The 13,895-nt window shown below is 44.8% G+C and overlaps 1 protein-coding gene across 1 annotated transcript in view; it reads left to right on the plus strand.

The window, feature by feature from the left end:
* The first annotated feature begins 531 nt into the window (after positions 1–531).
* The window catches only part of RAB22A (RAB22A, member RAS oncogene family), a 45,342-nt gene continuing 31,978 nt past the window's right edge, over positions 532–13,895 (plus strand). The window contains exon 1 of the mRNA XM_082271944.1: positions 532–662. Coding sequence (XP_082128070.1) covers positions 627–662 — 36 coding nt within the window. The 5' untranslated portion in view covers positions 532–626. The remainder of the gene's footprint in view (positions 663–13,895) is intronic.

Consider the following 13,895-nt stretch of genomic DNA (forward strand, 5'->3'; position numbering starts at 1 on the left):
CGTGCATTGGAAGTGCGCTTGTTTGCGTTTAGCACAGCATTTGAAGCGCGTTCCCTGCATTTGCGGTGCAGAAAAAAATGCAACATGCTCTACTTTTCTCAGCTGCACTGCGATGATGTGAACTATGCCCATAGGACTGCCCTGGTTTACCGCTGTCTATGCAGTTGGAGCTCAGTTCAAAAATGCATCCAACTGTGAAGGGGAATGAAGCTTTGAGAGAGCTGTCCTGGCTGGATAGGAAGCTGTGGCCATGCTGGGACTAGTAGTCCTCCCCACATACAGCGACTACAGAGCAACAGCTGGGCTGGGGCTGCTGAGGACAATGTGGGCGTGGTAGGAGGCGGAGGCTAGTCGCAAGGAGGAATGTGGGGGCGGGCCTTAGACAGTGGGTTGAGGGGGCGGGCACACAGGCCGGTGAAAAGTGGGGAGGTGGGCGGGCCGGATGGAGACGCAAGCAATAGGGCGGGGTAATGGGCGTGTCCGGTAAGAGAAGACGGTCGCTGTGAATGGTAAGAGGGCGGGTCTGGAGGGATGGGGAGGCGTGTCTGGCTGCTGCTGGGCCCCGGGAAGGCCGAGGTGCTGAAGGCCGGAGATCCGTCGCTGGTCCCGGGCTTGTGTGATCTGACATGGCCCTGAGAGAGCTGAAAGTCTGCCTGCTGGGGGTGAGTGAGCGGAGCTCCGCATAGCTGCACTCAGCCCGCAATCAGCCCATAGGGGACACCTACACTGGATTATATAATGCAGCCTGTGACATCATAGAGCTCCTCTGTCTACAGAAACACTCACACCTCTGTCTCTGTATATTATCTATATATACCATATCTCTCTATATTATTACCTATATATACCATATATCTCTATAAATAATACCTATATATATCATATCTCTATATTATTATCTATATATATCATATATCTCTCTATTATTACCTATATATATCATATCTCTCTATATTATTACCTATATATACCATATATCTCTATATTATTATCTATATATACCATATCTCTCTATATTATTACCTATATATATCATATCTCTATATTATTATCTATATATACCATATATCTCTCTATTATTACCTATATATATCATATCTCTCTATATATTATCTACATACAGTATATCATATCTCTCTATATATTATATATATATATATCTGTGTGTGTGTATCTATCTATGTATAGAATCTGTGTGTGTCCTAATAATAATAATAATAACAATAATAATAGGCAGGTCTCCAATGTACATCAGTGATTGGCTGATCTCTGTGCTGTTGTTACAATGTTACCCAGCAAAGGAATTATTTAATAACACATCCTGGTCTGGAGGAAAGTGTCATCATGGAGTCCTAGAATCCAGCTAGTAGAGTGTACCTCCAGGGGGCTCCTCGCCTCTTCCTTGGTCAGATCCAATCAGTATAATAATACATTTAAAACTGGCCATATACATCTGATTGTACAATCTCCTTTAGATTTCTGTTGCCTAAACCTAGCCAGATACTATACAATCTAAACCTAGCCATATACTATACAATCTAAAGCTAGCCATATACTATACAATCTAAACCTAGCCAGATACTATACAATCTGAAGCTAGCCATATACTATACAATCTAAACCTAGCCAGATACTATACAATCTAAACCTAGCCATATACTATACAATCTAAACCTAGCCAGATACTATACAATCTAAACCTAGCCAGATACTATACAATCTGAAGCTAGCCATATACTATACAATCTAAACCTAGCCAGATACTATACAATCTGAAGCTAGACATATACTATACAATCTAAAGCTAGACTTATACAATCTGAAGCTAGACATATACTGTACAATCTGATTCTGAAGCTAGACATATATGGTACTATACAATCTAAACCATACTGCTGATGAGAAAAGGTATTAAGCCGTTTACATTTACTAAAATAATTGCATTTCTATGTTCTGTGTATTATGGGAGATCAGATATAGTGAATGCAGGCTCCTGGGGAGACCAGATATAGTGAATGCAGGATCCTGGGGAGACCAGATATAGTGACTGCAGGCTCCTGGGGAGATCAGATATAGTGACTGCAGGCTCCTGGGGAGACCAGATATAGTGAATGCAGGCTCCCGGGGAGAGCAGATATAGTGAATGCAGGCTCCTGGGTTTAGTAACACTTTAATTTCTATCCAGTCAGGTAGGTTCTTGCAGTACATAATACAAGGACTTGTCTGATTGGATGCAAATTAAATGGATTGTTCAGGTTTGTCCTCATATGACATAGATTTGGTAAATGTATAGGAGAATGTACAATTAGATTGTATAGTGAATGGCCAGCTTTAGATCTACTAATAACTATGTGGCAGAGATGTGTTCAGGTGTCTCCCATACCCCTCTCATATCCCAACCCCCGCTTCACCCTATTTTCCATTTCAAACAGATGTGAGCTATGTCATTTGCACCCTGCAGCACATGTAAACAAAGGGGCGGGGAATTCCCAACATGTAAACAAAGGGGCGGGTAATTTCCAACATGTAAACAAAGGGGCGAAGTGCTGGTAATCAGTGCCCTTATATGGACACTTGCCTCTACATATAAATATATATATATATATATGTAGAGAGAGAGAGCCAATGTCATTAACCAAATATGGGCATGTGTCCATAGAAAGTAGGGTGAAGCACCCACTTTGCTTTTGTGTGCTGCATGATAGAGAAAGACCCCACCCACCCACAGCTGATTGGATTGGAGGTGGGGGTTTGGATAAAGAGGAGCTTAGGCGACAGCCATACTTATCTCTACTATGTAGTACTAGATCCAACCAGACTGGGTAGAAATGAATTAGGTTTTGAAGGTATTAAGGTACCAAACTATTGCATGGTTTTGGTAGATCTGAAGGAGCGTGTATTCGGCACTCCATGACTTTAACGGACAATTGCGCGGTCGTGCGATGCTGTACCTAAACAAATTTGATGTCCTTTTTTTTCCCACAAACAGAGCTTTCTTTTGGTGGTATTTGATCACCTGTGCAATATTTTGATCATGCGCTATAAACAAAAAAGGAGCGTCAATTTTGCAAAAATAACAATATTTTTCACATTTTTTTATATGAAATTCCCCCCAAAAAAATGTAAAAATCAAAATTTTTTAACATTTTAGGCCAATTTGTTTTATACTACCTATGTTTGGTAAAAAAAATCGCAAAAAGCGTATTTTTATTGGTTTGCGCAAAAGTTATCGCGTTTACTAACTAAGGGAAAGATTTTTGTCATTTTTGTTGTTTTTTTTTTTTTTAACGAGTAATGGCGGCGATCTGCATTTTTTTTTTTGCGGGACTGCGACATTGCGGCGGACAGATCGGACCCTTGACTGACATTTTTGACACTTTTGGGGTTACCAGTGACATTTCTACAGTAATCAGTGCTATACATATGCACTGTTACTGTAAAAATGACACTGGCAGTGAAGGAGTTAACTTTATTGGAGAGGGAGGGGTTAAGTGTGTCCCTAGGGGCGTGTTTCTAACTGTGATTGGATGTGGCTTGAGGTGTAAGAACAGAGATCAACGGTCCTACATAGTAGAACTGTGTGATCTCCATTCTTACACAGGGGAGAATGACAGGCGGCTTTGTTTACATTAGCCGCCTGCCTGTCTTCCGGTGAAACGGACGATCGCAAATGCCCGGCGGACATCGGGTCCGCCGGGCACACGCGCGGGGGGGTCCGTGACCGCGCGGGAGCGCGCCTCCAGCGGCACGCGCTCGCTCGCTCCCTAGAGCCTCACAGGCTAGCGATGTAGTCAAAATCGTTAGAGCTTACAATCTAGAAGGGAGGGTCAAGTGAAACAAAAGGCAATATAAATAGGGCTGCGCTCAAAATATCAATACAGCAATGTATCGTGACGCATTTCTTTCCTGATACGCGTATCGATATGGATGATTCTGTATTGATAGGGAAGAAAAATGCTGTGATGCAGCTTTGAAAAAGAAACAGAAAATACTATTTTAAGTTTAAAAGTTAAAAAATATTTTGTCTTAAGTTGTGCCAACCTGAAGACTTTTTTTCTTCTCTGTTATACAGAATAATAAAGAATGTATTGCTGGCGGGTACTGTTGGCGGGTACTGCTGGTGGGAAATGCTGGCTCCTCTGAGACACATCAACGCCGGAGTATGAGGAGCGGCACTGGAGGAAGCATGCAGAGCCTATGCTTCCTGTATCCCTCGGTCTCCTCTCAGGTGGAGTGCATTTAATATCACTCCGCCTGTGACAGGACGGAGCCGGAACTATACAGAAAGCATCGGCTCCGTTCTGACTCGGGGATACGCTGACAGCCGAGATATCGCGCGGCACTTGCGGGTGTCAGGGAGCCGCAGCCCAAATGCGGGAGACTCCCGCACCTCGTAGGAGACTAGGGACGTACAAGTAGATTTTATAACAAATGTTTGTAAGAACATTTGTATGAAAATTTTCATCCGTACAATTGATGAACGTAATTTGAAAGCTCTTAATAAAAAAAAAAAAAAAAAAGTGTGTTTAAAAGCAGATATAAACCCACTGATTTAGGGGTTTCAGAAAATTGTTACATTCCCGACATGCAGGAAATGCTGTCACATTGGTTGTGCTCTCAACCAAACTGTCAAACCATCCAATGGCTGGTGTCATAACTGATCACATGTGCAGCACCATGGTAGTTGAAGATCAAACTGAAGCCAAGATGGCGGCTTCCTTGGCTGAAAAGAACAGGAGGGTTTTCTTCCACTTTAACATTCGATTTTGGAATGAATGGACTGTCATGATCCAAAAACCACATACACTGTGAGAAATTTGATAATTCAAATAAAATATTTCCAACCTGCTCCTTTAAATTTTCTTCTCACTGCGGTCAAACACAAATATCTATTTAATCCCTCTCCCTGCTATAGGTACCCAGTTTTTTTTTCTGCTTAGTCACTCCTTTGGGAAGGTCGGACCCCCGAGTTCCCCTCCTTCCCATCAGGCACCCCCCTTTCATCTGTTCCCCAACCTACCCCCAATTCACTTATGCTGGGGCTGTGTGGGTGGTCTGATTCACCTCCCGGGGTGGGGGCAGGGCGCTATGCTGGCGATGGGGGCTGGGGGGGGGGTGCGCCGCTGGTGACTGGATGATCGGCTGTGCAGGGGGGGGATTGTACCTGGTGGGGGCTCCTGCCAGGGTACCCCTGTCCTGCCTGGGCCTGTCCTTGAGGCCTAGGGATCCCTCCTGAGTCCCTTGGAGCCTTGGGGTTCCACGCGGGGCCGCCATTTTGCTGTAGCCTGTGTTTCTATGCATGGCGGCCATGTTTGTGTAGTCCGGTTGCCATTTTGCAGTAGTTTGCCATTGAAAATAGCGGAGACAGTGACAGTGGAGCCCTGTGGGTGGCAATTTTGGCGGTGGAAGCCCCTCCTCGTCCCCTGGTCACTTCCTGATCGTAAAGTGCTTTATCCTGGTGGCTGCAGTGCCTGTTTCTGCTGGGTGGTAAGTCTGATGGGGTTTTCTCCCTCTCTGCTGAGGATTGCTTCGTGCTTTGTGCCTGGCGACCAGGTGGTGCTCACAGCGATGTGGGGGTTGTCCCTTTGCAGTGTTTTACACTTTTTGGGGTCCCCTTGGTGACTCATGGAGTCTTTGGAGCACATCTCCCCTCCTGACCCCCTCTCTGAGGCGGCAGGGCCCTCCGGGTCCCAACTATCCCTTGATGTACTGACGGAGGTCCTGAAGTCCTTTGTGTCCTGGGTGGAGGTGGCTTTCGGTTGACAGGCTAGCAAAAAGGATCCCCCGCTTTCCCCTGCCTCATCTGTCTAATCAGATCCTGAATCATTCAAAATCATTCAGCCGCCGCGGACATGGGTCACCCTGCTGGGTCTGCGACCACGCTCATGGACTCCTCGGATAATGAGGATGATTCCTCAACATCTGCAACCACCAACGAAAAGGCCCTGGTGGAAGCACTGATTGTATCTGTGCGTGAGACCTTGCAGAAGGAGGACGCAGCTGCAGCTGCGATGAAGGCGCAGGTTCCCTTTGGCACTCACAAGCCATCTAGAGCAGCGGCGTTTCCTTTCCCAGCCTATCCTGACACAATTGTCGCTAAAAAGTGGATACGACCAAAGTGTCCCCTTGGGGTCCCTAAGCGATTTACTAGGTGTTACCCCTATCGGAAGTCCCTTTTTAACAAGTTGACTATTTCACCTGTGGTGGACCCTCCGGTTTCCAGATTGAACAAGGTAACCATGATTCCGGTTGAAGAGTCCCCAGCCTTTAAGGATCCGGCTGACAGGAAGACGGAGGCTGTGGCCTGCAATATGTAAACTCTGGCTGGTTCAGCCTGAGGCCGGTATTCACCATTGCCCAGGTGTCACAAACTCTGACCGAGTGGGTTAAGCTTTTACGCCGTGACCTGGAGGGAGAATCGCTCCCCCCTGCCTTTGCTGAGCTGGCGGACTCCAGGGGCTGCAGTTTTTTTGTGATGCCTCTTTGGATGCATCTCCCCTAGTGGCTCGGCTCTCTGGCAGAGGTCGTTCAGATTGTCTTTTGGCTTAAATGTTGGTCTGCGGACCAGACTTCTAAAAAGGCCCTGACTGATCTCCCCTTTTCAAGGGGATTGCCTGTTTGGGGCTACCCTGGATTACATCATTGACGACTTGACTGTTGGACACCAGGTGCTGATGGATAGAGGTTTATCTGAGTCGGTGATTCCAACGCTGTTAAAAGCTGGGAAATCTACTTCTAGGAAGATCTAACATCATACGTGGAAGTCGTACATTGCATGGTGTGAGTCTCTTGGGGGTTCATCCTTGCTCCTTCTCGGTGGCTTGAATCTTAACCTTCCTTCAATGGGGGGTTGGACAGAAATTGGCCTTGAGTACCATTAAGGGCCAGGTGTCGGCTTTGGCGGTCTTCTTCCAGAGGCCTCACTTTGAGAATCTGCGGGAGATTCCCTTGCTTACATGTCTTAGAAGGTGACCTTTTTTGGTGGCTATCACCTCTGCGCGCAGGGTGTCGGAACTGGCGGTGGTATCTTGTCGTTCACCTTACTTGGTGATTTACAGAGATAAGGTGGTTCTTCGCCCCAATCCGTCGTTCCTCCTAAAGGTTGTCTCTGATTTTCATTTGAATGAAGACACTGTGTTGCCTTCCCTGTGTCCCAGGCTGAAACATCTGAAGGAAATTGCCTTGCATGCCTTGGATGTGGTCCAGGCAATTAGGATGTACCTGGCAGCTACGAAGTCTTTTAGGAAGTCAGACTCTCTATTTGTGCTCGCGGATGGGCCTCGGAAAGGGTTGTCCGCTTCCTCTGCGGTTATTCAGGCCTATTCGATCAGGGGTCAGGTTCCTCCTTTCCTTTCCTTTCCTTGTCAAGGGGCACTCTACTCTGGTACTTAATGCCTCCTGGGCCTTCCGTCATCAGGCGTCGGTAAAGCAGGTTTGCAAGGCGGCCACCTGGTCGTCGGTGCACGCTTTCACAAAGCTCTATAAAAGGGATGTGCGGATGCTTCTTTTGGCCGCAAGGTTTTGCAGACTGGTGTTTAACCACTTCTATACAGTGCACTTTCACCACCTTCCTGCCCAGGCCAATTTTCAGCTTATTATTAATTTTTTTCACATAAATAGAGCTTTCTTTTGATGGTATTTAATCACTGCTGGGTTTTTAATTTTTTAAAAAAAAATATAGAAAAAAGACAGAGCATTTTGAAAAAAAAAAGTTTTTCTTATTTTCTGTGAGTAAATTTTGAAAATAAATAATTTTTCTCCTTTACTGATGTGCGCTGATAAGGCAGCACTGATGGGCATTGATAGGCTGCACTGATGGGCACTGATGAGGTGGCACTTATGGGCACTGATGAGGTGGCACTTATGGGCACTGATGAGGTGGCACTTATGGGCACTGATGAGGAGGTACAAATATGCCGCACTGATGGGCACTGATAGGTGGCACTGAGAGGTGGCACTGATGGGCACTGAGAGGCGGCGTTGATGGGCACTGAGAGGTATCACTGATGGGCACTGAAAGGCGGCACTGATGGGCAGCACTGGGCACTGATGGGTGTCACTGATGAGTGGCACTGATGGACACTGATGGGCATCACCATCAGTGCCCACAATCAGTGCCCATAGTGCTGCCAGTCAGTGCCCATCAGTGCCTAGATGAGCAGGCAGTGATGGGCACTGACTGACAGCATTGTGGGCACTGATGGCGGGCACTGTGGGCACTGATGGTGGGCAGTAATTGGCACTTTATGTACATTTTCTGTAATCAGGGCACTGATGATCAGTGCCCTGATTACCTGTCCTTGTCTCGCCTATGAGGAGGAGCCGCTGATCGGCTCTCCTCACCTCTCAATCTGACCTCAAAACTTCCTCATTTACATGTGACCGGCTGTGATTTGACACAGCCGATCACATGGGAAAAGATTCATGTCATTGGGACGTCCCAATGGTTATGAAGGTCAAGAGCTGTGTCCGTCAATGGACGAAAGAGAAAATGTAATTTTTGACTTACCGTAAAATCCATTTCTTTGATGTTCATTGACGGACACAGAACTCACCCGCCTGTGGAGTTGTAATTCTTCTGACACTGCTTGTAACAAAACTGAATACTTATCGCAGGAAGAGGGAGTATACCCCCTGGGACTGCCCATAGGCGTAGCCAGGTTCTTTTTTTGCCTAGCATCCTACTCCTGTAAGGGGCAGTATAACCCAATGGTTTTGATCGCCAGCATTAATAGTAAAAAATAATTAAAAAGTCCATAAATCTATCCCATAGTTTGGATACACGATACTTTTTGCGCAAAGTCCCGCAAACCAATCAAAATACGCATATTGGGATTTTTTTTTTTTACCAAAAATATGTAGCAGAATACATATTGACCTAAATTGATGTAGAAATTCGATTTTTTAATTTTTTTTTATTGGATGTGTTTTATAGCAGAAAGTAAATACGCATATTGGGATTTTTTTTTCTTCAAAATTGTCGGCCTTTTTTTGTTTATAGCGCAAAAAATAGAAATTGCAGAGGTGATCAAATACCTCCAAAATAAAGCTCTATTTGTGGATAAAAAAAAAATATCAATTTTGTTTGAGTACAGTGTTGCACGGCCGTGCTATTGTCAGTTAAAATAATGCAGTGCTGTATTGCACAAAATGGCCTGGTCATGAAGTGGGGGGGGTAAAACCTTTCGGAGCTAAAGTGGTTAAAAAAAAATATATTACACCTTTACAAACACTTTATGTTATTAAGATGCAAGCTTTTGGGATGCCTTTGATCCCTTTAATAAATTGTTAGCTCATAATGGGCATCACTTAAACCTTGAACTTCATACATTAATTGATAAGTAATGGTTGCCATACTCTGTTCAGTCTTATCTGGTTAATGTGTGATCAATCAGAGCGATCAGATCTGCAAACAATCAAATTTCCATCATTTCTCTTTGGAACATTTTAGATTCTTTTTAGATAGGATTCCATAAATCTAAATTGATCGACCATGGTGGAAAACAAATAATCGTTTTTCATGGATCAGCAGCACTGAGATGCTTTGGTCATGAATATGATCAGATTTCGATCAATAAGATTATGACATTACATGTTGGAAACAGAGATGCGATTTGATAACATACAATTAAATCTTACCTATCGCTTGAGATCCACTTTCCTGTGTGTGATATATATCGATTGACTGGGTTGTGAACTATAGATCGATTATTCCTATGGGAAGTGATTGATGGGAAAATAAACTGATCATTTATAGAAGTGTGTATGGCCACCATTACTCAATACGATAGTACTGCTGACTGGTGCGGAGAATGCTGATGTCATATTTCTTCCCTTTGTTTCCTTTTATTCCTGTAGAGCAGGGGTCTTCAAACTATGGCCCTCCAGTTGTTCAGGAACTACAATTCCCATCATGCCTAGTCATGTCTGTGAAGGTCAGAGTTTTACAATGCCTCATGGGACTTGTAGTTTTGCAACAGCTGGAGGGCCAAAGTTTGATGATCCCTGCTGTAGGGTGTATGTAGAGTGAATAGCGATAATGTAAAGGTGATTGTGTCCGTTCTCCAAGGACGCAGTAAAATTCCATAGAGAGCGGAGTTATAAACCAGAGCAATGGAAATCACCTGACCAGAACGTCCACGTTTGTGGATAAAATGTAGAAGCATGCTGGAAAATATAACTACAACCTTGTGGGGACATGTGCATGAGTATAGGTTAAAGGTTGTCACCCCCTTAAAGGACAGCTCCATCCTCGGCATGATTGTTCAGGTGCTCATCAGTAGACCGGCTAACCTACCAGTCTCTTCAGGACAAACCAGACCATAAGGTGTGTGTGCCATGTGTCTTTATGGCTGCCATAGGTTGGGAAGATTGGGCACTTTGGTGTGGAGCGAGGAAGCTAGCCCCTGAGGCATCTCGCTTGTCACCACATGAAAATGTAAGCATCAGTTTTGGGAGGAGACCTCTTTTAACCACTTGACCTCAGGAAGGTTTTACCCCTTTCATGATCAGACCATTTTTTCTTATTCGGCACTGTGCCACTTTAACTGGCAATTGCGCGGTCATACAACACTGTACCCAAATTAAATTATTTTTTAATGCAAATAGAGCTTTCTTTTGATGGTATTTGATCACTTCTGGGTTTTTATTATAATATAATTTTATAAACTATTTATAATTTATAATATTAATATAATTTTATAAACGAAAAAAGCCAACCAACAATGTTGAAAAAAGAATCCCCCATATGTTATAAAACATATCCAATAAAAAAATCTTTATAAATTGAGGATAAAATGTATTCTGCTACATGTCTTAGTTTAAAAAAAAAAAAAGGACCGTATATACTCATGCTGGAAAAGCCCGCCTCGGCTTATACTCGAGTCACGGTCTTACTTACCTTTTCCCCGGTCAGTGTGGATGCTCCACTGCCGCTCAGGAAGGCCCGTACACGTTCTGCTATTCGTGGGCAGACGGCGCATGCGCAGTGACGTGTTAGCACCAGGCGGCCATTTTTAAATGTAAGGCGGAAAGGTAAGTGAGACTCCTCCGCAGCCCCTGCATCTCCTCAGGAGAGGCAGTGCTGCGGGCATGGTACAGGAGATTCAGTGGGGAGCTTTCCTGCAGGTACCCCGGACTCTATGTCCCCCTGCACACGCCGATCGTTAGGCAGAGAGCAAATAGGGTCACCACTCTGTCAGTAGGGAGATAGATCCTGTGTTCCTACAAATCAGGAATATGCCTTCCCCCTACTACAAGCACCTCCCACATAGTGCACAAACACTGGCTAGGCACACAGTTAACCCTTTGGTTGCTCCTGATGTTAACCCCCTTCTCAGCCAGTGTCTTTAGTGCAGTGGCAACGCATATTTTTAGCACTGATCACTGTATTAGTGTCACTGGTTCCCAAAAAGGAGATTCTCCTGTACCATACCCGCAGCACTGCATCTCCTGTACCATCTGTGCCATGCCTGTACCCTCTGTGCCATATCTGTGCCATGCCTGTAACATCTGTGCCATATATCTATCATGCCTGTACCCATGGGCATCCGCAGGTAGGGGCAAATGCCCCCCCCTTGGAATCTCAACTTCCCCTTTTAAGTGGTTGTTAAGCCACTTTTTACCATCCTGTCTGTTCTGTTTAATAATCATGTGTGCCTGTGTGTCTGTGTGTTTAAAAAAATAAAATGTTCTTTACCAGTTTTCAGAGGGCCGAGTGCCGCTCACGTGACCCGTCGGCTCTCTCCTCTCTCTGGCTGCCAGCAGCGGGCGGGGCCAAGGATTCCTCACTGATGTCAGTTGGGAGGGGAGGAGGAGGAGAGAGGTGGCGGGTCACATGAGCGGCGAGTGGCACTCTATACTTGTAAAGAATGGCTTCATTTTTTAAAAAACAGACACAGGGGCACACAGGATTATTAAACAGACTGTAGACAGGATATGAAACTTTAAATGAAACTACAGCAGCAGGAGAGGAGGGGGGGGGGGGTGGGCACTGACACAGGAGCAGACAGGCAGGGAGGGAGGGGGGAAGAGAGGACAGAGGAGGACAGGAGGGCTACGGATGATGGAGGCACGTAAACTGACCACGGTGTCAGGGCTCAGCAGCCATGGTATACTGTGGTCAGTTAACAGAGGATGACATAACCAGGCAGGATCAGCCAGGTATTTTAGGTGATAGAAGGGGCCAAATTACACAGCAAAGCACTGTGTTGTATAACATGCTTTAAGGGAATATACTCAAAATAAGTATAATGACTAAGCCCCTCCCCTTCATGACATTGTTGAAAAGGGGCAGAGCATGGGTGACCTTAAAATTATGCCCCCCCCTGAAAAAAGTTTTGCGGACTCCTATGCCTGTACCATCTGTGTCATGCCTGTACCCTCTGTGCCATATCTGTGCCATGCCTGTACCATCTGTGCCATGCCTGTACCATCTCCTGTGCCATGCCTGAACCATCTCCTGTCCTATATCCTGTGCCATGCCTGAACCATCTCCTGTGCCATGCCTGAACCATCTCCTGTGCCATGCCTGTACCATGCCCACAGCCCCTGCACCATGGCCGCAGCCCCTGTTTTGGGTCTCGTGGTCGTCCAGTTGGGTCAAGTAGCTGCTGCATTTCACACCCTAAGCTTATACTCGAGTCAATACGTTTTCCCAGTTTTTTGTGGTAAAATTAGGTGCCTCGGCTTATATTCGGGTCGGCTTATACTCGAGTATATACGGTAAATAAATGGATATTAAAGTGTTTGTAACCTTGGGTTGGCATATACTGCCAGCCCCTCTCTTGTATTAAGCTATAACACACTATGTAAGTGTATGTGGAAAACAAAGCTTCTAATAGCATTTATGTCGATATCTTCAGGCCGGTCACGCGACTCCCGGCCACCTTTCTAGTCCAATCCAGGGCTACAGCGGAAGGAGCCGAATTCTCCCGCTAACGTCCACCGGGAGGTCACGTGACCGCTGTGCTGGCCACTCGTCTCCTCTCGCTGTAGCCCTTAGATGGGGCGGAGAGCGGCCGAGAGTCACGTGACCGGCCTGAAGCTATCTGCAAAAATGGTATTTAGAGGCTTCATTTTCCACATGCATATACATAGCATGTTATAGCTGAATACAAGAGAGGGGTTGGCAGTATTTTTTTTAAAATGTTGAAATCAATACTAATAGCGACAGGAGTAGGGTTACCACCTCCTCCCTTTAAACCAGGACACACTAATTACACAGGTCCTGTGGCTGATTAAGGTGGTAATTAACCACTTTAGCCCCGGAGTATTTGGCTGCTCAATGACCAGGTCCTATTTTGCAATTCGGCACTGCGTGACTTTAATGCCCCGTACACACGTGCAGATTATCTGAAGACTTTTGTCTGTAGACTTACCAAAACCATATAATATGAGGTCAAACCTAAACACTTTCAATTTGTATGCAATCCGGAAGGACCTTGCACTACATAGAAAAGGTAAATCTGAAGACAAAAGTCTTCAGATAATCTGCACGTGTGTACGGGGCATAACGGTCGTGCGACGCTGTACCCAAACAAAATTGATGTCCTTTTTTCCCCACAAACAGAGCTTTCTTTTGGTGGTATTTGATTACCTGTGTGATTTTTATTTTTTGCGCTATAAACAAAAAAATAGCGACAATTTAAAAAAAATAACAATATTTTTCAAATTTTTTTTATATGAAATTCTCAAAAAAAATTTAAAAATCTGAATTTTTTAACATTTTAGGCCAATTTTGTTTTCTTCTACAATTTTTTTGTAAAAAAAATCGCAATAAGCGTAATTTGATTGGTTTGCGCAAAAGTTATTGCATTTACTACGTACGGGAAAGATTTATGTCATTTTTATTGTTTTACTAGTAATGGTGGCGATCTGCAATTTTTTTTTTTTTT

The sequence above is a fragment of the Pelophylax lessonae genome (genome assembly GCF_965119305.1).
Source record: "Pelophylax lessonae genome assembly, chromosome: 11".
NCBI classification, from domain to species: domain Eukaryota; kingdom Metazoa; phylum Chordata; class Amphibia; order Anura; family Ranidae; genus Pelophylax; species Pelophylax lessonae.